The sequence below is a fragment of the Seriola aureovittata genome, chromosome 10 (assembly GCF_021018895.1).
Source record: "Seriola aureovittata isolate HTS-2021-v1 ecotype China chromosome 10, ASM2101889v1, whole genome shotgun sequence".
Taxonomy (NCBI): Eukaryota; Metazoa; Chordata; class Actinopteri; order Carangiformes; family Carangidae; genus Seriola; species Seriola aureovittata.
In genome coordinates, this window is record NC_079373.1 from 22506425 (window position 1) to 22531514 (window position 25090).

Consider the following 25090-nt stretch of genomic DNA (forward strand, 5'->3'; position numbering starts at 1 on the left):
CTTACTTTTGTAGTCCTAAAAGAACACAGATGCATTGCAGTTTGAATGCTTTATTTCCTGTATGTATGCATACTGCAGTTAAGTAGCAAGAACTAAAGGCAAACTAGAAAGGACTACAAAATACAACACATGGACCAATACATTTACAAAACATTCAAAATGTTACAAAATGGGCTGTATTGGTCCTTCTATTGTTGTTCTTCAATTTGGATCTTTGTACAAATTGTCAAGATACGATGTCACCATCACTTTGCACAATTTTACAAGTGCCAGGGAGAGACGTCCAGAGCCAGTTTGGACAAACCATCAGCAAACTGTCTCCACCAACACACCAGGAGCAGACCCCCACCCCACCTGGCAGACTAAACTACATCTTCCTGTCCCACTCAGGGATAAAAAGGAATCAAATGAAAATAGCAGGCAGCTTTTTTCTTCAATCATCTACCATTCAGCCTCTGAAATCAAAACAAAAACGGTCTGAAAAAAAGGATCTGTGTGGAGAGAAGCAAACCAAGGACTTTGGTAGTGAGTGAAAATATGTTAAGATGTCTTTACATGTCAGGATACATTTTATTTGACATGTGAATTGTTCTCCACTTATTTACTCTCCCGTTCTCCCTTTTTTCAATATTTACATCAAAGCATCAAAAAAGTATATTAAACAGCATGTCCCAACCCATTCTCTCCTTCTCAATTCAGCCCCAAAGGGATAAACAAAAATCTAATCTTTAGATCCGTGAGCAGTAGTCCTTTCAGCCACATTTCAAATGACTGTGGTTGCCAGTTTATCCAGTGCCAACATGTGTGTGGTGGGGGAGTGGGTCAAGGCCGCGGCATCTCTCCCAAGGGCTACGAGCTGGCTGGTGCACAGGCTAGCTGGCACCGGTGCCTTCCATCACCTGCTGGGCCTGCTTCTGTCCCATGCAGCACTGGGCTACTGACTGGAACAGCCTGAGGACAGAGGGGAGGGATAAGACATTAACATCAGCAGAACAGTCGAAGTTAAAGCTGACAATACTTTATCTCTTTATTATAATCAACATTCTCCATAAAACAGCAATGAGTTTTATTCTTGTGCAGTTCCTGTATTAAGTACAAGTACAAAGAGGGAACCTACTTTTCAATCTCAGGGGCACAGTGCACAAAGTCGTGGCTCCAGAACTTGAAGGCAGGATTCTTGATCAGCTCAATGAAGGTGATAAGGAGACCCCATGGGTGAGGCCTGTTCACTATCAGCCGCTCCAACAGAACCCTGGAGGGGAGGGTGAGGGGCAACGTTTTAACTAGCAGCACTTGTACTTAACTTCAACTCGGCGATAGCTGGATGTATTCCTTCTTTTGAAATGATAAAGTCACTCAGACTCACCTGGTGATCTGCTCCTGGATGGCCTCTGTGTTTGCCTCAGCAAACAGATAGAGCATAGTGCAGCTGAAGTAGTGAGTGTGGCTGTTGGGGTATCGCAGCTGATTGGCGATTGCATTCAAGAACAGGTAACGTCCTGAGAAGATATGACAGCAGAAACCTGATCAGAATTGTCTGCTTTATTGCAGAATTTCTCAAATCTTCAACAAAAAAAACTTGCTTCTACTAAGTAACACTGGAGCTTTAGAGACTGTGAAATGTTGAATGTACCTGCAACCCACACAGGGTCCCAGGTAATGTCAAACTGTCTTTACAGATGGTATAGGAAGACAGCCTGAAGGTTTTAGTGCTGACCGACTGCTCATCTATTATTTGACAGAAAACTGATACATTTTGTTTGCTGCTCCCTTACCCTCAGTGTCCAGATCCACAGCCAGGTTCTGGAAGATGTCCATGTGTGCAGAGTGAGTGATCGTGCTCATGGAGGGGCTGCTGCCCTTGTTGTGGATGTGAGCAATAGCCTGTGTGCCTACATACAACACTAGAGCATTGATCAGCTGGATGTTGTAGCGATTTCCTGGCTCATTGGACACCTAGGACACAAAAAATAAAAATTAAAAAGTTGAATACAAAATTGCATTGACATTAATTGAAGTATTTTGAGACTGTAGGTGGTGTTTGTAACAATTACATCGTCGAATAGATGCCTGCCTACCTGCAGGTTGCTGCGCAGTTCGGACAGGAAAGTGACCGGTGATCGGGTCTTCAGGTACGAGTCCAGATCCTTCTTGAACTGGGAAGGCATGACGCCTGTGAAGTTGGTGAGGATACGGGGAGCGATGTTGATCTCACTCAGCATGTCCACCTGCAGAGAGAGAGGGGTGGGGGTTGATAAAGGACAGACTTATTAGATCAATTGCTAGTCTTGTAATCAATGTTCAAACAAAGCAAAACACACCAGACTTTAGGCTGGAAATGCCCACCACGCTTACCAAACAGCTGATCTACACCACACTTTGAGGCAGCTGTCACCGAGTGTGTAATCAACTGTTGATCTCAGAGTGAGAGACAGGGTGAGAGTGAGAGAGAGACTCTACCTTGAGATTAGGTGTGAAAGGGTCAGGGAGCCTCATGTTGCGTGGAAAGGCACTGAGGATGAGGTTTCGCAGCTGGATGCAGTTCGGTGGAATAACATCACAGAAACCATAATGGTAGTCACACAGGAACTCTGGGAAGTCATGCAGCAGGACCAGGAGCACTCGCAGTGTGCCCTAAAACAGCCAAAAAAAAAAAAAAAAAATTTAAAAAAAGACAGGAGTTTCACGATTTGTTAAAACATTTATTATTTAACAGGAAACATCTGCACATTTACCACAAAACTGACACTGCTAAAAACACTTGATGTAATACTTGCTACTAAATAAGTCAGACATTCTTCAGCCAGTCATCAATCAAGTGTCATTATATTGGCATTGGTCTATCAAGGTATCACAAAAGAAAGTATTGCAGTATATTGCACTTCACTGTGTTTGTCAGTTGTTGACCGTTTCAGTCAGAAGTTGACTGACTGGAAAAAAGTACTTATTATTGATTAATGACTTAATTTATCATAAGTCATCTACAATGCCATGTTTCAGTGCAAGGTTAATCAAACAAAAAAATGGGCAGAAACTGTCAAACTTGTCTGATATAGGCAGCTGTTACTAAGGAAAAAGGAGAGAGCACCTTGTAGAGGATTTGCATAGGTTTGTTGAGCTCTACATTCCTCAGGAAAGGGGCCAGGTACTTGAAGAGATCAATCAGCAGCTGTGCGTACATGGGCCAGCCCTGGAAGACAACACGAGTCAATTAGATCAAAATCAAAAACCACAAAGACGGGGAAAGCAGCAAGATGTGTCTCTGAACAATACTGAATGTAAGCTTTTAAAAGTCTGTGAAAATTAGATTCTTGTGTACCTTCTGCTGTGGTGTGTGCGCTAGCATCCTGGCAATGAAGATGCGATGGGAGATGAGTTCCAGCCAGGCGTACACAAAGCCGGGTGCTTTGGTGGGTCTCAGGATGTGGAAGGTATTGCTGCAGATGAAATGAAAAATTAAATCCAAATCAAAGTGCAGGTAACTTACAGACAAAAAAAAAAAAAAAAACATTCAAAACATCTGAATTTTGGGGACAATTTCAGCACTAGCCATTCATCATTTTGACCTACAAACAGAACAGTTCCTCAGCGGGAGGTTCAACTGTTCAGATGTGGTTGTTGAACGTGGATGTCTTACCAGAAGGCGGTGAGGGTTTGGAAGTTGATGGTTTCCAGGACATGTTCAGGGGCATTGAGCTCCAACAGCAGCATGATAAAAATGCGGTGGTATGGCAGCTGTTGGAATTCTGTCTGACGGACATCGTGGTCCTGGATCAACACCCCAACTACAATACCCAGCACCTAGAGGCAGAATGTAGAGTCAGAATCAATTACACCAGGTCCAAGGGGCGTTGTGTGTGTGTGTGTGTGTAATACATCACCTTATAATGTCTGTTTTTATGTATGTCATGTTGCTGTACCTTGTTGAGGAGGTTGATTTTTGTCACTGTATTGGTGGCCTCTCCAGAGTGTTTGACCAGCAGGGCTATGAGCCTCACAAAGGCATCCAGGTTATGGTAACACTTGGCTCTGATGATGGCTGCACTGGCTGCTGGGTTGTGCTGCTGCTCAGCCTGTGCCCGATAGCTTATCTCCACACACATTTCTGTGCACAGCCGGAAGAACCTTGTGATCAGGTCATCTGTCTTCAAGATACCCTGCTGGTGCATCTGGAGAAAGAAAAGAGGGAAGACGTGGTAAACATGAGGAGGAAAGTCCTGGTTTTTGAGCATTTTTACTTAAGTGATAACTGAGTGTTTACCTGGCCAACAAAGGCAGAAAATGCTTTGGTGCTATCCCTGCCAGCGGCAGCTGAGTGATAGAGGTTCACCCACTCCCTCAAGAGGTACTCTGCCTTCTCCCTCAGGCCTGGGGGATCATCATATTCTGAAGCCTGTGAAATCCCAGAGTGCATCATAAAGTTGGGTCCACCGTGGGCCCGGTCAATCATGGCTTCATAGTTGGAGCGAACAACATCCATAAGCTGGGGAAGACTGGGAATCAGGAGAAAAAGAACACAGTTTTAAAAAACAATTGAATTCGGGAACTAAAAGGGTCTGTGCACATACACTACTAAGTCTTGGGCAAAATTCGAAATATCAGAAAATCTACAATGAACTGGTAAACACTACGTGGATTAGACTCGATGCGACCCAAGAAATCTAGTAAAATGTTTGCTATGCAAGAGGGTCAGTGTTGCTTCTAACTATTCCTGCCATCAATGTAGCCATATTCTGAAACAGAAACTTGTGGTCTATAGATACAACAAATGAAAAAAACATGTTTTATCACTGTACTAGTTCTTTACCCCTCGGGTGCGTTGGCTCTGGAGTGTGCACAGGTCCTCATTAAAGTCTCAATTGTGTGAAACAGATCAGCCTCTGTGACATGACTGACACTGCGTTCATCCACCAGCAACAGCTTCACCAACTGCATGGCAAATGCAACTGCCATGTAGTGCAATCCATTTTCCATTGACTGGTAGAAAACAAAAACTGACATTAGAGTAATGGCACTTGAAGCTTTACTTGGCTAGACACACACACATGAGCAACTGAATCACAAATCTCCTGATCAAGGTGCAGGAATAACAACGAGCTGATGTTAACTAATAACTGTAGGATACTCAAAGTGTGTACTATTTACCTGTGCCAGATGCAAGTCATACTGCTGCATATTCACAAGATGGTTCCTGATCAGAAGCTCCACTGCTTCTACGTTGTATTTGTACTCATCACGACATTCAATCAGACACCTGTAAACACAAGCACAGCATGCGAATTAGAAACGCCAACTAATTATTACAAACTATCCCATTTATGGAGCTACCTTGTGTCATGCACCACAGGGAGTAACAATTTGAAATTAAATGTGTCCTGATTCACCTGGTGATCTGCTTATTGCACCACTGTGGTCCATAGGCACGTCCATCCTGCAGGGCTTTAAGCACCAGCAGGTGGCACTCTCTGTAGCGAAGCAGCAAGTCAGCATCAGCCCCACTAGTAGCATCAAGAAGACCTTCCACAGCCTGGAAGATAGAGAAACCAACTTAGCAAAGCACAGGCTAACACAAATTAATTCTCTCACCATTTCTAAAGACTTAACTGCAGCCATAAAAGTAACTGTCCTACCTTCTGCAGCAGGCCAAGTGCAGCGATGCCATCCCTGGAGTTCCTGGCCAAAGCCACAGCCTCCAGCAGGCTGCGCAATGCCTGGGTCAGGGGGTTCATGGCAAGGGCAGGAGGTATGGCATGAAGATGTTGTTCCAAGTCTGCCATGCACTTATCGTAGATCTGAGCTACATCATCTGTGGCCCATGCCTGTTGCTGTGAACAGAAATATAGAAAGATGGAATTCATTTGTGTGGGTTTAAAACGGCAATACCCATCTGTGACTCAAATTTCTTGACATTGGAAAAAAAAGAAGCACTTAGTTTAAGTGTTGGCTGTTTTATTTTATTACTGTTAGGGTAATTGTTTGCTTTTGGTCAAGACTGGCAAAAATCTGAAAAATAAACAATTGTTTTTTGATAAGCACTGTAAACAGTTTAGTTTGGGGTGTAACAGGAAGAAGAAAAAAAACTCACCTTCATGGGCTGAGCCAAGAATCCAGTGGGCTGTGAGAGATCATTACTGGGTAGGAAACCTGGAACGTTCCTGGCAAACTCCTCATATACAGCCAGTTGTTTCGGGTCCACTCCTCCCACCTACAACACGGACATGCATTTTGTTACTTATCAGAAAAAAGCCTCCAAAGACCGTCATCAGTCTGTGGATACATCTCTGTTATTTGCATGACTGGATGTGATCTTACCTTGAGTCTGATCTGCTCAGGCATACGTTCAGCTTGGTAAGTCAGAACAACGGGATCACAATAACGCCGTCCCTCTTGGCGTGCATGCTTTCTCAGCTCAAACTCCTACAAGAGTAGAGATCTGATTAATAAACCTGGCACTTTTCCTTCAAAGCAAAATATATTTTAACTTAAACACAAAAGATGATAATGAAAATTATACAATTAACACTACTTGTGAAATCCTCATGCATCCTAGCAGAGGATTTTACCTCTAAAGACAGTACTGGCAAACTTTTTCTTTTAGTCATGGTGGCAATAAAAATCCCCGTCAAGAGCAACATGCATAGTTCTGAATTAGTGCTCTCACAACACTAAATTTATGAGTTTTGATACATGACCTCGCTAAATATTTTGCTTACATATCTGAGTGAACAAAATATTGCCATATTTCGCTTTGTGCATCTGCTTTGTCAACAAGCCGTGAACGGTCGGCAAGAGCACTGGTATTTGCGCCTATTGTTTTTTTGCTTTCATGTAGAGTGGAAGCAGAAGGCTCTACAGACACTCTGCTCCACTGTCACACATCAACACAACTCAGGAGATACAGCTCTTATTAAATAGAGTCATTCTTTAAGTATGGGTACTGATAAAATTGGGTATAGTACAGTTTTTAACAGCAGGGTATTGCAATACCTTTCTAGTATCGGTATATCACGCATCAATATTCGTAGTTGTAAAAACTTAACTTTGACTAACACTCTGTCTTGGGGCTGGCACTAATTATAGATTTTTATAAATAATTATTTTCAACTAATGTTGATCATGAAAATGGCTTAATTCATTTTCACACATTTCATTCTGAGGGGACACTAGCCACAGCTGATATCAGAAATGCATTTCCAGCTGCTGTGCTGGTCTTCTTTAAGTCTCACCGTTGCTAGTCTCTTGTCCATTTCAGGACCAGCTTTCTCCACGGCCGTTTTCTGAATGAAGCAGCAAGCCAATTCACAGTTGTCTTGAGCAATCCGTGCTGCAGCCTCTTCCATCATTTCCCTCTGTTGGGGGGTAGGTGCCTGGGAGAATAAACAGAGTAAGTTAAAGAAGCAGGAATTATACAAACTATCAGACAAACAGAAGGGAGGATGGGTGTGTAGGCAAATAAAGCTCTGTATATTTTATGGAGCACTAGCAATTGAAGACATAAACCTTTCTGGAGGTTTTCAGCTTACCCTCAGTGCAGCAGCAAAGCTGTTCTTAAGGTTGGTGGCAATGCTCATGAGCAGGGGCTCACGGCAGGTGATCATGGCCATGCCTGCAGTCAGGTTTCTCATCATATGGTGGGCAGCGACACGCATGCGGGACTCCTCCGAATCCAGGGCAAAGTCCTTCCTAATAATCTGCTCACAGGTTGTCATGGCAATTTTGATAGAGCGATCAACCACAGGATGCACTAGTTCCTGAACAGCTCGCTCTACTGATTGACGTACACACTGCTTTAACTGAGGATGGGCCTGTAGCAGAGGGATCTGAAGAGAAGAGATGGAGCATTAGAGAAAAGTCAAGAAAGGGATTACAATCAAAAGAATTAAAGAAGAAAAGAAAAGATGAAAGAGAGGGTGTGTGTCTTAAGTGGTGCACTGACTTCATTAACATTTCTGCCAGGGATTTGCAGGTTCCCAATACTTACATTGACATTTATATTGATGTGTGGAGCCAGGCCTGCCAAGGCATACACATTGATGTCATGGTAACTGAACTGTGGGGTGGGGGGCCCGGTGGTTGTGCAAGTGGTGGTGGTGGCAGCTGGAGTTGAGGGAGGAGCTGCAAACGGAACAAAGTCTCCTGTTGGTCACAAAACGCTAGTTTGATTAAAATCACAAGAAAAAGCAGCTTGTCCAGACAACATTAACAGAAAGCAAGCAAACAAGTGACAAAAACAATTAACACTAAGCTCTTAAGTTCTTCTCAGCGTGTTCAAAAAGAACTTCAGAGAAAAAGACAGCCGATACAACAAAACAGGGGTAGGTGATACAGTGAAAATCACACATTTTTAAGATACTGATATGTGAATTATTAACCTCATGTTCAAAATCAAATTTAATAAAGATTATCTTAGGTTTATGCCAGACTTAAATAGTTTTAGAAGGGTAATGGTTAATTTCTTCAATCATTTGGGACGAGAGTCATTACTGCAGTTCTGTTTTCACATGAAGTTAATACTTCTGAACCACAGCTCAATACATGTCACACAGGATTATTACAAAGCATAAAAAGGCAAACAGTATACATTCATATTTTTAGTTTTTAACTGATTATCATTGCCTAAGGCAAAGTTAAAGCACATAGCTTTAAAACTGCAATAGTTCAGATGTAGTTGAAGGTTAAGAAGAACATCAAAAAACTGAACAAATATGGAGCATCCACCTGTGGTAGAAACTGGTAGCATCTCCTCTGGGGGCTTTGCCTCTTTCTTTGGTGCGGATAGCTGCTCCTCCAAGCTCTTTAGCTTCTCCTTGTCCTTAAGCAGATTTCCTGGCTTCAGGTCATTGATGTCCAGGGACAAGTTCTTACACAGAACTTCAATCTCAAACTTTAAGTTCAGCTGCAATAAACAAGAGAACAATGTGAGCAATAATTTTACACTTGTCTACTAGTATTACTGTTAATATATTACTGTTATGTAACAACAGAAGGGCATAACTCGCACCAAACCAAAAATGTTAAAAAAGAAAAAAGCTGTGAGCCTCTTTACTATGGTTTCAATGGACTGCACTTACAGTCTGCTGCTTGGGTTTAAATGGCTACTAGGGAGAGTATTCTATTACCTTGAGGTCATGTTCCTGATGAAGCTCAGCAAGGACATTCATGATGGCCATAGTCCAGGGGTTCTGGGGCCTGAAAACCTACAGGATCAAAGAAACATACATTGGTTAAAATCACCATAAAGAATCCAAGGAACATCAAATGGTGAAATCAGATACATTCATTCTTCTATTCACTATGTTTGAGGAAATAATAAAACACAATATTTTTGTCTGAAGTAAACATTACATTATCTTATATGGGCAGTGGTATGAGGTAATCCCAAATCGCATGGATGTCTCTCAGCCTACACCTGTGTTACTCACCATGCTACGTAGACTGGACTCCAAAACTTTGGCCACAAAAGGAACCACATACAGTAGCTCCTGCTGGCCTTTCACATAGGCCTCCAGTAACAGAGACTTGACCTCCAGATCCTAGGAAAAAGGTGGAAAAATAAATTTAACCAACTCAAAAATGTGACAGGAGACCCACCACTAAATTATACAGAGCCAACAAACTTGTCACAAAATCTTACTGTATAGAGGATTGGCTTGTTTTTGGCCAGTGTAATCATGCCCAACCAGTGGCCCAGATTCTTCAGCAGGGAGCGATCAGAGAAATTGGCAGCTGCCTTGTCTGAGGTCAAGAGGACCTGCAAAAAAAAAGATGTGAGGGACATGTCAGTATTGTGCAATGTTGGATGTATCATGTGTGAAAAGGGCTACTGAGAAATATTTTATACTAGGGAAGTATTTGGCAGGCAAAACACTCAAAAACTATTTATAGTAGGTAGCAAATAAAGAACAAAATGTTTGCTCTTTTGAAGATTTTGAAGCCCTTGAGCCACTGTTTTACCTTGATATTTCTGTAAGTCTCATTCAGAACCATCTTTACAAACTCCGGGTTCTTGAGCGTGTCCAGAAAGTTGGAGTACAGACTGTGGAAGTTGGGCTCAATGCTGACACGCTTCATCACTAGGTACTGAGACACCCAGGGCATAAACTCCTCCTTCACCGTCTCTTTCAACTCCTCAACCTGGAAGCAGGAGATACCATTCAAAAGAAGCCTTATTTGACTACTAAGGTTCTTGAGATACAGTGATGTTTTGTCAGTGTCCCTTTACCTTCTGTGTCATGTTGGACTGAGAAAGGTTGTTGAAGATAAAAGCAATCTTCTCCTGGACATTCTCTGGAGGCTCTACAATCCTTTCTGTTTGGTCAGTGGCCACCAGCAGGGTATCAATGTTGGTAGTGTTTATGGATGGCTGCAGGTAGGAGCAAGAACAATTAAATATTTGAAACTGGTGTCTAAATACTGTATATTTTTTCCCATGCAGAAAAACAAACCAATTGTAAAGCACTGACAACAAACATATTCGGATGTTCGGTCATAAGTCAAACTCACAGGCACATCCTTCTTGAAGCCGCTAGAAGCCGTTGGTCTTGTAATGGTGGTGGTCTTGGCTGCTGTTGTTGTGGTCGTGGTGGTGGTGACAAGGGTGCTGGGCTGACCTTGCTGTGGGGCTTTGGGACCACCAGATTGCTGTGACTGGGCCTGGGCTTGAACTTGTGCCAGTGCTAGACTTCCAGGTGTGGTGATGGAGCCTTGCATCTTCACCGGAGGGTCCCGTGACTGTTGGCCATACTCGATATACTGCACACACAGGATATTGAAAGGTGCAGAGCGAGAGATTTAATTTATCTGTATTTGGGAAGCCCTTTCTTTCATCAGTGCCGGGACAAACTAAGACTTTAAGAATGGTGAACAAAAATGAAATAAATTAAGGAAACCTGATTACCTCTTGTAAATGATGGGGGAACTGCAAGAAGTGGGCAATTGAAGCGAGGTGTTGACAATACTGAGGGTAGTCCTTTAGTCTAGAAATATAAGATATGTTAGCTCGACACAAGATGACTGATGTTATATTAATATTGATTTTACAACAGAAATAATGTCATTACCTGTTCTTGAACCTATCTAGGGCAGCAATTCCAAAGTAATACATTTTAGATCCATACGGTTTTCTTAAGGCTTCAAGGACATATCGGAGGGCCAAGCCCAGGGCCATGTATGTAACAAGACCCTTCTCAATAATTCCACCAAAAAGGCAGGCAGTGATGTGCAGCTCCTTGTCGGGGTACTGGGGGAAGAACCGGTATTCCTCAAACAAGTTCCGAAGCATGCAGTTGAACACCTCTCGCTCCCGCTTGATGGTAGAATCCTTGAACCTCTGAAGCATCTCCAGTACCTACACAATAATGCAGTGGGAGATTAGTTGCTTTAAAGAGCAGCAACATTATTTAGAATATTGATGAGTAAAACTAATCAATGGTGGCCAATAATTCCCACAAAGTATGCACATATTTATCTTAGGTCAATTTGTATTTCAACAAGAAACAAATGAATAACATCACTACATACTTCATCCACAGACATAGTTGGGTGAGGTGGGTGGTTGTAGATGCGCTGGAAGTAACTGTTTGCTTCATCGTCTATCTCCTTACTAAAGTGCTGGTTTGCCTCGGGCCACACCTGAGAAAGGTCAGCTGGGAGAAGAGAGGTACATCACATTTAGTACAATGCTGGTGCAGCATGGGCCAAGTAATTTATACACTGATGATAATTATTGTGCAGTCAAGTGATACATCACGCACAAAAAAGGTTTCCAACTGATCAAGTCAAGTTAGACCTCTTTTTCATGCTTAAGAGAAACAAATGACACTAAAGTGGGGCTGTCAGCATAAGCAGACAAGGAATGGAAGACTGATCTGTATTTCCTCTACGATAAACACGTTTTATCAGTTATATGACATGAAATGAAAAAGAAAGTTAAGTCACCTAAATGTTTAGAAGATGTACAAATTGAGTCTTTTAAAAGCTCTTGGTAAGGACTTGAAAACCGTATTGGTGTAGCACACTAAGGTGCACTAGAAATAAATGAGCAATTAAGACAATAATCATTATCACTGCAGAGGAAATACAGTGCTGAGCAGCGCAGGGCGGGGCTCTCAGTCACACCACTACCACCACCACTTACAGGCCTTCATCTTACTCTGCTGAAAGGTTGGTGGATTCAGGCCTGGTGTGCTCATCTTCCTGGTGCCAAATGGGTCGGTGCTTACAGTTGGCATCCCTAGACTCGAGCCAATACCAGAGCCGATGCCTGAGCCCAAGGGACCTAGAAGTGAAAACAACACTTCAGTCATTTCAATCCACACCTCCCCTTCACTGTCTGAACTACTACCCTATGTGATCCTGCAGGATGTTTCGACAAATTTTTTACCCTTTACAAAATGTTTCTCTGGTCCCTTTTGACTGGATTTCACATGATATAAACTTATGAAGTTACAGATCTGAACCTGTCAGTTTACTTAAGCTGTAAGGTGTAACTACTAACTGTTTCTCACAAAAACAAAAGAGGACTGAATCAAATGGCTTTGATGTATGACCTGCATATTCAGGGTGAACTTATGTTTGTCTAAAAAGAAGATAATCAAATAGCATAGTACCAGAGTCCATACCAGGGAGCTGCGAGGACAGGCTGCCAATGCCCCCAAATGGTGTGCTCGGGTTTGGGTTGGAGAGTGGTGGGAAGGCCTTGGCTGGGGACTGGGGATTACTAAAAGCTGAACTCAGTGAGGTTGGGAAACCCTGCATGCTCTGAGTGTGGGAGGTGGCTGTGCCCCCCAAGTTCAAGGAACCCATGCCAGAAAGAGGGTCCACCTAGAGAAGAGTGAGAAAGTTGATAAGGCAGGGATGGGGAGAGTCACCAGACACTCTCCAAACCTGAGGATGCTTGAGCAACATATCCATGATGTTCACTGATATATTAAAAAGTTAAAATATAACAATATGACAAAGATATCAGTGTAATCTGTTATATTTTATGTTTTTTAGGCAGTTTTGTTGCCATCAATTTCTAACATTAAAAAGGCATTTCAAAGTTTACCTGTACGGGTGAGATGGCATCTAGGCTGCTGGTGCTGGGGGCACGTCCTTTCGGCATTACCCCTGGTGGCGGCTGCCGGGCTTTATTCATTACATTGCTGCAGTTGGCAACCATGGTCAGGATGGTCTCAGACAACTCCTGGGACACACTCCTAAGGATGAAGTAAAAAAAAAAAAAAAAAAATCTTTAAAAAAAGGAGGTATACAATAGCACGAATGGTGTCTTTATCAGTAGTTCTTTACAAACTCAGTTTCAATATTGTTCTCAAAAAAGTATTTTGTGGTCAACACACCATCAAATGCGCCGGGGAAAATTAATTAATTACAGTAAGGGAAACAAAGCTAAATCGCCTCTTACCCTGCACAGGACTGGAGGCAGGCCAGCATGGTGGCTAAGGTCTCTGGTGGCAGCTGGGCGCTTTTAGGCTGGTCCTTGTCTGGGGCCAGACCCCCCATAATGGATGGGCAGCGCCTTTTCAGGAATGTCACACACGCCTGGATAAAAGGTTCCTGCCACACACAAACAAACACCACAAAATTATTGTAAAATACAATGTCCTTAGGGTAATATATTGAATACACAATGGGTTAAACAAGAAAACTAACAGGCTTATTGATTTTTGAGAATTAATGTACTTGAATGACTTTAGATGAAAGACATACCCCATGCTCTCTTATTTTATCAGTCAGCCATTTATCAAGTTTGAGGTATTCACGGCGGGAGGCAAGTGCAGCAAGGTCAATAACAAAGGCAAATGGAGTACCATTCAGCAGCATCGATAGAGACTGGAGAAAAGAAAACTTATGTAAGTATTTGAAGATAGAACAAAATCACTATCCCATCTTTATTACTAATTATTACTAACACTAAGGATAAGAAGCATCACTGAATCTCACATCATCTGTCATTTGTACACTTCTTTTCACAGGATAAATAGTATGTCCCTGTAACCTATAAGCTGTGTTTTCTAATGAAATGCTGCTTAAAAATTGTAAATCATAAAAAAACATGGCGGAACAAATTCAGTGTAACAGTCCTGTGTGCTTTGACGCTATTGCCTAATTATTTTCTGCTTTATGTTGAAGATTCAAAGGGATCTTCATGTCAATGATTAGTCTATTCTGACAAACCTTCAAGTCCTGGGCCACATCCAGAATGCGTGACAGCTTAGCTTGGTCATACTGCTCCCCTCTCATGTACCACTCAGCCATAGAATGCATTATTAGCTGACGGATGGAGGGAGACTGTCCCTGGAAAGAGAACCAACAGGTTTTTTTTTTTAAAGTATATAACCAAGGCAAAAAAAACACAAAACTTACTGACAAATAATCAAGACAACCAATAATGAAAGTACCAAAGGAAAAGAGAAAAAACATGACCTCTTAACATGAAATCACCAAAGATTAATGATAAGACAGATTCAAACACCAACCTGTCCATGCCAGGCGTAGTGCAGGATAATGGCAGAATTGGGGTGGTTGCCCAGAAAGATGGGCATGAGGGTAGAGATGAGTTCATGGCGCAGTGTGTGCCAGGAGGTGGAGATCTGCAGTAATGCCAGCACTAACATATCTGGGCAGTGCTTGATTGGGAAGCTAAACAGCTGCTTCACCTGCTCATACTGACCCACTTCAGACAGCCTTAGCAGGCTCTCCACCAGGTCCAGACTTTTCCTGTTAAGAGTTAGTGACACTCAGTCAAACACATTATAGCGGCAGTAAAAGGTTCAAACCAGCAAGGCATCCTATTTCATTTTAAGTGATGTAACCACTCAAGGACTGAATAGCATTTAGTTTGTCAAAAATGCCTCCACCATAACAGGCTAAGGGAAACCCTGCTTGCTAATGTGGATATTTATTATCACATGACACTATCACATGATACAAGGCGCTGCTTCAAATATGCAGCTAAATACAATGTATGAAAACTGAAAATAAATGAATGTTGAAAATCTGAATACTTCAAAACTTGTACCTAGTAAGGAAAAATAAGACAAACTACAAGCTCATTACCATGTGGCAATCTCCCGGTTGTCATCCTCTGGTGGGGCCTTAAGGATGTCAGTGGCCACATTGTGGCAAGGGTAGTCAGCAAAACAAAACACCTCTGGGCTCATCAGGGAGTGCTGAATGAACGACAGCTGAAAAAAGAAACAAAGTAGTTAGACACAAAGATCCACCTTAACCACACAAACTGCACTGTGTCTAGACACAAATGAATTCCTTTATTGGCATTAGTTTTTTTACCCTTATTTTTGACAGCAAAATATTCCCTTCAACTTTGCCACTACAATTAAACACTTAGGATCACATCATCCTGCTGGGGAAGATATCGGTCAGTTACCTGTCCCTCTGCGTGTTTCCATGGACGATAGATGAGATCGACAGGGAACACCTCGATGCCCAACCCCCTTTGAATGCCATACACCACTATTTGCAGGCCTTTACTGTCCCGGATTATAAAACCTGGGTGATCCAGTTCGTACGTCACCTCTTTGAAGTTCAGGTTGGGATTCTAGGGTTCAGAGAAAAACAAAAGTGAATCCTCAGTCATTTTTGAGAACAATCCGATACTAAAACTAATTTCTGCAACATTCAGTGTCAGGTTTATGAGACTACACTCAGACTACTGTGTTAACTTGGGGAAAAAAAACAAACAAATATTACTCAGAAAAAGTTATGGCTATTTGGCTAACTATTTGCAATAAACTGATGGTTCACTTACCACTTCTTTGACGACGTCAATGAGAACCTCAACATTCCAAGTGTGTGCCTGCGAGCCATCATTCTTATCCTTACCATCACTCCAGATACCACTTCCTGGAGCGGAGATGGACTGTAAGAGAAAACACAAAAGAAGAGAACTTTTAAGCTTTGATGTACTGAAATGTACTGAACCCAGTACAAATATTAAAATGATTGAATTATTGATACTGACATCATGAATTCCTCCTTTCCTTTTACACAGTCATTAATTAAACAACTCTCCATCTCTAGAGAGCTTTTTAGTCCCTCTTAGGTCAATGTTATGATTTCACAGCCTGCACACAACATCTGAGGCGTGCTTGTTAATCTTCATATGAAGCCGTTTCTAGCAAAAAGCTCTGCTTCACCCATTATATCCTACCTGCAGCACCATGTTGTAATATGTCAGTGTGAATATATATGAACTACAACTACAATTAAATGTTATTATTTTCTTTAGTCTATATCAAGTAAACCAAACTAAAAGAATCAAAGAGACCTTAATACTTTTGGCAGCCCAGGGCCCTTCCATTAAATAAGAAATTTGAATTAAGCAACTCACCTGTAGAGGGATGCCATCAGTTAAGCCAGAGTGGGTACGAGCCATCATGCCCAGGACCCTGGCTACCTGGCTGGCCGTCACTTCTCTCACCCCATACTGGAGGATTATATTTCTGCACTCATCCACACTGGATACAAAGACAAATAGGCCAAATAGGTCAGTGTTGACTATGAGCCATCATCATCATTCAATATTAATTACAATCACTCAGAAATGATATAAAGGATAGAATAGTAAAGAACAAAATCTGGGCAAACACCTTGTTTTTAGCCTTTAGATTGTTAATTTTTACAATTTCTTTTGTCGTAAAACGTGTTAGAAAAAACATGTTATCGTAAACTAAATGGTGTCTATGAGATCTGTATTCAGTGTCTCAGTCTTGTACAATGCATGCAATAGCACCTTGGCAGCCAAATGTTGCCATGTCGGAATGCACCATAACTGGTTTTTCACGTTATTACTCTGCATTCAGTGGCATTGCACTGAAAGATTTGTACAAACAGAAGCATTTTAAATTTGAATGTGTTAATTGTGGATTTAGCTTAAAAGAATAATTTCACCTAGCGCAGAAGCCATAGCCAACTTCTTGCATGAATTCTGCAAGAGAACTCTCCATCATGGTCTTAGCTAACTCCCCCGAGTCTGGCAGGATCCTGTCCATGAGAATGTCCCGTTTTTCAGGGTACAGCAGTGGTGCGAGCACCACAGGGCAGCGCTCCTGGGGGAAATCTGAAACAACAGACAATTACACAAACAACTGTGGCACAGCAACATTGGAAAAACAGAGGAAATATGTATTGATCCACCATACCTCGGCAAAGTGTCTTCAGGAAGGCGTCAATCTGCTCTTGCCCTACCCCGCTGGCTCCCTTCTGGCCAAACAGTAGATGGGAGAGCAGTAGGTGCAAGACCTCTATGGCAATGTCTTGGAAGCCACCTTCCTGGTTTCCTCCGAGATCAGCGTCAACGTATGACCGCAGGAGGTCTGGAAGTTTCTGCTTGATGAACTGCGCAGCTGAAAAACAGTCAAAAACAACTAGGTAAGACAAGTTACATTGCTTTTCTGAAATTTTCTCTGTGTTGATGATCCCTTATCAAAAACACAATTTTGGGGTTAGGATTAGTGATGTGGTGATTAAACAACTTCAGATCATTTAAACAAACACCTCTTTTTGCTGTGCCCAAATGTTACCAATCCTTCTCACAACTTGATGAAATGCAACATTAACTTAAAAAGGCTTAATTAACACACCTTCGCTTTCTTGCCACTAACACCATTGGCCTGCATGCATAGACAATGCATGTCTTTCCAAGTGTTTGGTGAATTTCAAATCTTGCTTCAATCTAAGCACAATCCATGAAAAATCATTAATAATTACAGACTTTATTCCAAACAGTTAAACTATTCATAATGCTAACCAATTACATGTACACGTTTCATTGTAGTTTCTGTTGGGAGTAAGTGCAGACGATGGCACTTGACATTTAATTATATTTCAGCATATCAATACTGTTCATTTACGTCAGTTTATCTTTGGCTCCTGGTGCCAACTGGTGATTGTAAATAGTCTTAGAGTCTAATGTCCTGCATACCATATCATCCACTACTACCTCCATGGGTGGCGCCTTGCATTTGTGATCAACAAGTTTAAGAATTAAAGAATGCTGATTTGCCTATAGTGCAAGTACAGGAATATTTTGTGGTTTTGTGTAACTGGATGCCCCACAACACATAAAACATCAAGTCCTTTGTTTAGATACAAAAAGGACATGTATATGCCTTTTTATTTGTATTTATAATTTCAGCCAAAGTTTAATACAATAAAAAAAAAAAAAAGAAAAAAAAAAAAGTTTGTGGCAACCTAGTTTTACCTCAAGAAAAAGATTCACTAATGTGGAAATTGTTTTGATAACTTGGTATTCAGATCATGTTTGCTACAGGTTTCATTACATCAGGCTCCAGAACTACTTACCAAAGCCGCGAAGGTCTGTGTTGCTGGAGTTGAGCAAAGCAAGGCCAAATATCACCTAGGGAGTAAATGAATACATTAAAAATAATTTGTAATGTGCTTCCCCATTTCAGATAAGAGGCTTTTCAGGTCAAACATATGACAGGTGACAATATTTCTTAACTGCAAAATGTAAACTATGTAACTGTATCTCCACTGTCCCTTTTAATTTGGTAATTAATGATGCCCATTGCAGACTTGGCTTACCTCTTGGACCTTGCTGAGCTTAAGAACTTTACTCAATTGAGTGAATAGGTGGGTCGATGGCTTCAAACTCTGAAAGACAATTTAATGAACATAAGATGTAAATCCTCAATTTTTCTTATTCATAAACACCTGCAATAAGTTTGTACATGCATGTATTTCTGAGTTGATGTCTGAGTTAGTTTCAGCCTGACACGCCAACTGAAAGCCAGTGCAATTTTTTTTTTTCAGATCCAGAAATGAATAAAAACAGATTTCTGATTCAGCTAATTCTAACCTATGAATGTATTTAAATGCTTGCCTTTAGTAGTACGTCTTCACTAAACTGAAAATTCTTACCTTCTGGTAGTGCAGGGGATTGTCAATGGCGTAACAGAGAGTAGAGATAAAGTTTGGCTTTGATATCAGCGACACACACTCCTGGATCAGAAACTGTGTCTTGGGCAAGTTGAAAAGCAAAATGTACCGAGGAGAAGAAGAGAATGAAGAGAACACAGGCAGGTGAAGAGCAAAATAAGACAATAAATCTGTAACAAGAATCGTTATGAAACTTAATTTCAGTATTAACTCACATGTCTACCCAATGAGGAAAATTCTACCATGAGCATAAAGGGGATGAAAATACTATTAAGACTGTAAACCAAAGAATCTGCCTATTTATGTAAAGTAAAAGAAATTCATTATGAAATACAAGTTTCCCAACAAAGCTCTTTTGAGATGTATGCACAAACAGGACAGAAAACACACATAAACCTAGAGCACTAATGATTAGAGGACGAGGAGTTAGTGAGGGTAAACTGTGCCAAATATAAAAAGGTGATGGGTGCAATAATCAATATCCTATGAGGTAAATGCATTCAGTTCAGGGGGGACAGTTGTAAGCATGCAGTGATTTAAGCACCGTCTCTCTGTTTAGTACAAATTACAAAGTTTTCAAATGTTGCTGAATAGACAGACAGCATCCTATAGAAGGAACCTGTGCAAGTTATGCTTTTATTTTTAAACTAATACATTAATAATGCTATTTTTTTCACCAACTCTAAAATCGAAGGAGAGCACTCGTTAGTCTAGTTGGGAAGAATAAGGGCCACTTTATGGCCTCTCAGAACTAGTTGTTAAGATGTGCTGTCCGGCCATGTTGGAAACGGGCTTCTGGCTTTTCCAACCAAACAGACTGGAAGGTGGAGTGAAAAGCAAGCCGTCACAGTGAGAGGGGGTAACATCACATTATTCAAAATCAGGGTTAACGATGCACATTTTCAGAAAGTCCCTCTTGGAAAACATTCAGTGTTACACTCAGTTGTTCACATGAAAAGTGCCACAAATAGTTGTGTAACAAATGAAAAGGAGAGCTAGAGAGAGAAGTTTAGTGCCTGGCTCATCTCTGACTTCAGCACACCTGGCATTTCATGGGATGAAGTGGGTACAGGTGTCTGATCGCTGGTTTTGAAGAGTTACAGAGTATGGTTGTACAGACATCCTCTATCCGATGACGGAAAGATGAGGGTGAGAGGGGCTTCTGATGCTATCCAATCATCCAAAATGCTGTTCGGGCAGACTAATCTTACTTAAACAATAGCCACCCGACCAAAAAAAAAAAGAAATTGTCTCAGTTCAATTTATCAGAGCTTGTCTGAGATCTGTATTTTAATAACACGTTGAATGGTTGTACTTAGAACCGCATGACTATTAAGTTAGTGAGTAAGAGAGAAATATAGATGTTTGTCAGGCTCAGTGCTCTCCAAGATATCAGTATTTGACCAATTGGTAAATTAATGTGAAACTGTAGAGGGTTTCAGTGAACTTTGTGACAGCTACCAATATCTCATAGTCAGTAAATTTGAATTTGAGGAACTGGAAGAAGAATGTGGCAATTTGATTATTTAGGGAAAAACACAACCACACAAACTTTGCCTACATTGCAGGCACTAGTGCAGTTACAGTCACAACGGGCAAGAATTTCAGGTAATGTTAATCACACTTATGTGTTCACGGTCTGGGACAGTTTCGGGATAAGGGCTAGGTTAAATATCAAATAGTTGTGATAAATTCACAAAGTTTGTTGGAGATGCAAAACAAATATTTTGTTATTGTGACAATTTAACTACTCATTCACTGAACATTTTTTTTTTTTTTTTTAAATCAATGTTGCGCCTCCAGAAGACCAGCTAGAGTAGTTTGATCCCATCTCTTAAGTGAAACTGTCAAACTTTTGAAAGGAGATGTGAAACTACCGCAGCAGCTGTGTAAAAGAATAAAATAGTTCTATATAAATTGAAAATGTTAAGACAAATGTTTCTTTGTTATTGTTGTTTTTTTCAGGACAACAATTATGCCAAAATGTTTCAATATTTTATTAGAACATATCTGTCTTTTTACCATTATTTGTATTCATCTAGTTTAAGAATAGATATTTTTATGCATTATAGATCTCTTCATTTATGCAGTAGTAGTATTTATTACATAAACGCTTGAGTTTATGGAACAGTTCATACAATTTTAAAACTGATACTTCCCCCCCCCTTTATATATTACTATATTACTAGTCACTTTTAATCACTTCAAATTAATTCATTGGTGATACCTGGGTTAGCCTTTATACTGCCACAGGGCTACATTTCTTATTGGAATTCTGTGTTTCATGATGGTTAGTGCTGTCTTTCAACATATGTTAAAAGAAAAAAAAGTTTGCGGGAATGGGTGTCTTATACATTTCTAAAAGTTAGCTATTGGTTTTCCAGTAAGCAGTTCTTATTTCTAAACGCTCAGCGTTTTATCAATGTGTTTTCAGTCAGCTGGTGGTGTGCACACGGCAAACAGTAAATGGGAAACCTGTAAAATGAATTTAACTAAGAAACTGAAAAACAAATGCTGCCCCTGAAACACCGTTTTGCTTGCTAAATAAAAACACTATTATTTTTTGCAGCAACTTTACTACTATTAATGCTAGGAAAAAATATCAATGTGTTTCTAATCAAAAATTACCTGGTGAAAATCCTTGCCACTGCTTTTACCATCGCCACTGAAATCCACATGGGAGAAGAGACAGCGTAGTAGATGCCTGTCTGCCTCAGGACCGTGACGATTTACAATCTGTGACAGGACAGGGAAAACATCAATACATGTGGACACATGGAGATATTTCCATACACTTCACACTGATACACTATAAGATCTCTGTTGACAGATAATGCACTTGATGTCTTTGATACCACTTACATGCTGTATTTCTTGCTGGCTGGCTCTGTAATTTTTCTTTGTTAAATTGTCCACCAGATAGCTGATTTGAGACAAAGCCAGCGAGAGCGAGTCAAGATTCATTGCTGGTTGGGGCGGAAGCAGGCGGCCGAGCACGGCGCAAAATCACCATTATTCCCCTTTAGTCACTTCAGTGATAGGTTACTTCTGCTCCCCCCCCCCAAAAGGTGTTAAAAATGTTGGGTTCCAAATGATTTTCCCGATCAGTGGCTCCCGGTGCTAGGTAAAGTCCTTCAGTTTAAAATCAAGTTCAGCATCTGTAATGAAAGGACAAAAGTTTATAATTGATTTTTTACATATATTAAACATTTTGCAATACAAACAAATAAAGACACGTGAGACAGAAAGGGTGGCATTCCTGTGTAAACAAAGAAGTACTAAACTTAGAATGCTGATGTTTTACTTTCATGCAGGGTAATATTTACCATCCACTCACAACACAAAATATTGTGACAGGCTTTGAGGCCTACGTGCATGGCAGACCCGAGGTGCACTAAGAACGTTTTTTCACGTCTGCTGCTCAGACATTTCTCTACTAATTCGGACAGTATGAGTTAAACCTTTGCAGGGGAGTATAGCATTTTCACGGAGATATCGTACAGTTATATAAACTCATCGTGCCAGTAGCCTGTACTAGGCCTCGACTGTACGCCAATAGCTGGCTCACGGATTCAAAGCTAGTTAGGTTGCTCACCGTATTAACCAACTTCTCTGCTTACAATAGCATAATTACTACCGCTGTATCATCAATCAATACAGCAGTGCACAGCACTAAGAACAATTAACCAGAAATTTGTAATGCCTAATTGATAGAGTTAAACTCACCCACTGAGACAAAGAGCAAGCTAATTTAAGGTAGCAAATCAAGGCAGTAAAGTACTCGCAAGCTAACTTCATGTTATTGCGCGTAAAGCGGAGTCATAATTTTAGCCAGACATCCTAATGATATGCGGCTATGTTAGTTAATGGATTTAAAACAAACGTCAGTGACCATACTCTTGTGGCAAGTGGGGCCATCTAGCTAACTACTTAAGCTAACATCACCATGACGCTGGTAAACACTTGCTAGGGTTAAGTTGAAGTTAATGTTAGCCTACATGTTTACTGGATAATTAAGCAATCTTTAACATTAACCGTTAAACTTGTATTCGTTTACATGGCATACTTTAGGCCTTTGCTCTATATTAATTTCTCTTCTAATCGGTACAACTTGCCCGTGGTCAATAGCTAACGTTAACCTCTGTGAAATCTTACCAACTCCCTCTAGGCTACGAGCTAATGCTATCAAATTAGCATTTCCGTGAAGCTAACATCAGCAACACGAGCTTGTTTCAAGACGGGGTGTATGAATCTAAAAAGTCAATTAACTATGTGCTTCAATACACATTTTCATACCAGCGTGACTTGCTAACAAATCACTAAGACCTCGAAACCGTTACACATGCCTTGGCCGTGAGCCTGTAGGCCGCGAGTATTGCGGATGGGTTTTGCGCGATCTTGCCAGCTAACATTAGCATTAACCTTGTTAACGTTAGCTTATTTCTATGGGCTCCGACTAGTCTATGGATTCGCTAACATTATAGTTGCAAGTGCTATCTTTTAACGACGCACAAACGTTTCACCGAGCTAGTGTCTATATTGTCTCCTGAAACAATATGACTAATATAATTACTGAAAACTACACTGCACGAGAAATGCGGCTAAATGAAAGAATTATTACTTTCTTAATGTGACCAATATGACAGCTGCTTTTCAGGAAATACACCTACCCCGCGCTGGTGGCTAACGGCCATCCTCCGTACAAATATCGTTACTTATGTGTTATATATAAATCTGTCGACGGTTGTTTACAAAATACATTATAAATCTCACCGTGCTTCCAAGAAAGTAATTCAGATGTTCATCCCTTCTTGTTTCTCACAGCAAACTTGACGAAATAGTAGGGTCGCTGTGCCTCCAGTACTGTTTGATTTTCAAAATAAAATGGCGACTGTCACCGCCGCGGCGCGCTCACGGTTCGAGACGAGTGCGTGAGCTTATCCGCGCGACACAAACGTAAGGTGCTCGCCAGTAGACACCTGGGGCCTCATTTATAACCGTTGCGTACGCACAAAACGGTGTACTTCTATAAAAACAAACTTGACGGGAGAATGTATGTACCTGTATGGAAAATCTGACATATGCGTATGAACATATTGGAGACGGGAAGTTGGCGACGCAGACAGTGAGGCGGTGAAGCCAGATTGTTGAAATTAAATATGAGAGCCATCATACGTAGAATGACACACTTCATAGCTCACGTTACTTATAGATCCACCTTATGATAAACATTCAAACCAATGCAAAGCTATTTGTGCTGGTGCTTGTGGTGGTCATAAGCACCTTTCAATTGTAAAAGCCCACGTCAACTCGTCAAATCTCCGTGCCATCTATTCATTCAGTTATTCCATTAATTCTAGATGATGGAAAACGAAGAAAAATAATCACAGTTTTCTTGATTAAAATTTAACGTGTTTTTTGTTTCGTAACCCTGCAAATACCTCGGTGTATGATAGGCCTATAAAATTTGAAAGGCCTATCCAAGGTCTCTTGTTCTCCCTGTCTCCCTCAAGTCCCCTAACTTTATGGAAGTGTAATACATACAATTTGAATAATACATGTATAACTGCTTTGATTTACAATTCAAACATGGTAAAGCATTTTTTTTTTATCATTTCACATGTGGACTTTGTACTTTATATACAGACCACACATGGATCCTAAATACATAGATGGATAGATTCTTCTAGTACAAAGCACAAAAAACATTATGGTGTATGTATTTATCACCTGGTAGAAGCATCCACTGCTGGCTTGAGAGCATCAGAACGGGCAGTCTGGATGCTGTACATACCCTTTTCTCCAGAAGAAATTGTGATTTGGGGGGGGGGGGGGGACGACGACAATCAAAAATCAAACAAATGAAAAAACAGTTCAATGATTTTTCTTTCTTTCTTTAAGGATCACTTTTTGGCAAATTTACCTTCATTGGACAGCGACAGTGTAAGAGTGAATCAAACAGGACTTTGCCTTCATATGGTGTGTCCCTGAATTACAAGTCGTCAGAGTGCCCAACAATGGAATGACATACAAACAATAATCCATAACTTAACCCTAACCTAAAGTGGAAAAAAAAATGTATAGCTTTTTTTTTATCCTGGTGGACTGACCCTTTAAGTGTAATTACAGTGGGAAGTCATATCATGTATGAAGTGATGGGGATTGG

The 25090-nt window shown here is 40.9% G+C and overlaps 1 protein-coding gene across 11 annotated transcripts; it reads right to left on the bottom strand.

Annotated features, from left to right (window-relative positions):
• Nucleotides 1–34: 34 nt before the first annotated feature.
• cnot1 (CCR4-NOT transcription complex, subunit 1) lies at nt 35–23842 on the bottom strand. Of its 11 annotated transcripts, none has more exons than XM_056386593.1 (49): nt 23698–23842; nt 21787–22082; nt 21553–21660; nt 18907–18999; nt 18571–18639; nt 18328–18382; nt 17166–17369; nt 16915–17083; nt 16355–16481; nt 15773–15883; nt 15392–15562; nt 15061–15188; nt 14481–14721; nt 14179–14298; nt 13711–13833; nt 13406–13557; nt 13049–13199; nt 12609–12822; nt 12152–12277; nt 11521–11645; nt 11061–11347; nt 10898–10976; nt 10504–10752; nt 10223–10363; nt 9955–10134; nt 9635–9751; nt 9423–9533; nt 9120–9197; nt 8719–8896; nt 7982–8115; nt 7524–7820; nt 7227–7367; nt 6313–6417; nt 6086–6205; nt 5631–5825; nt 5385–5527; nt 5146–5254; nt 4808–4977; nt 4262–4493; nt 3921–4169; nt 3638–3801; nt 3320–3437; nt 3089–3190; nt 2461–2634; nt 2079–2228; nt 1776–1956; nt 1367–1499; nt 1118–1252; nt 35–951 (listed from the first exon to the last, which is right to left on the bottom strand). In XM_056386593.1, the coding sequence occupies exons 2-49, from the start codon at nt 21886–21888 to the stop codon at nt 873–875; spliced, it is 7140 nt and encodes a 2379-aa protein (XP_056242568.1). In that variant the 5' UTR covers nt 21889–22082; nt 23698–23842; the 3' UTR covers nt 35–872. The 11 variants fall into 11 exon arrangements, with proteins under 11 accessions (XP_056242568.1, XP_056242558.1, XP_056242565.1 ...); XM_056386583.1 differs by having other exon boundaries at nt 2055–2228; nt 7982–8136; nt 10504–10761; XM_056386590.1 differs by having other exon boundaries at nt 12621–12822; nt 18907–19005.
• Between the last annotated feature and the right edge of the window lie 1248 nt (nt 23843–25090).

Excerpts from the sequence above, each read along its gene's own strand:
- cnot1 (XM_056386582.1), bottom strand. The coding sequence starts at position 21,888 with ATGAATCTTGACTCGCTCTCGCTGGCTTTGTCTCAAATCAGCTATCTG. Across the intron at positions 9,198-9,422 it reads AGTCCAGTCTACGTAGCATG|GTTTTCAGGCCCCAGAACCC; the intron begins GTGAGTAACACA and ends TTGATCCTGTAG. Across the intron at positions 8,137-8,718 it reads GCTACCAGTTTCTACCACAG|GAGACTTTGTTCCGTTTGCA; the intron begins GTGGATGCTCCA and ends TGTGACCAACAG.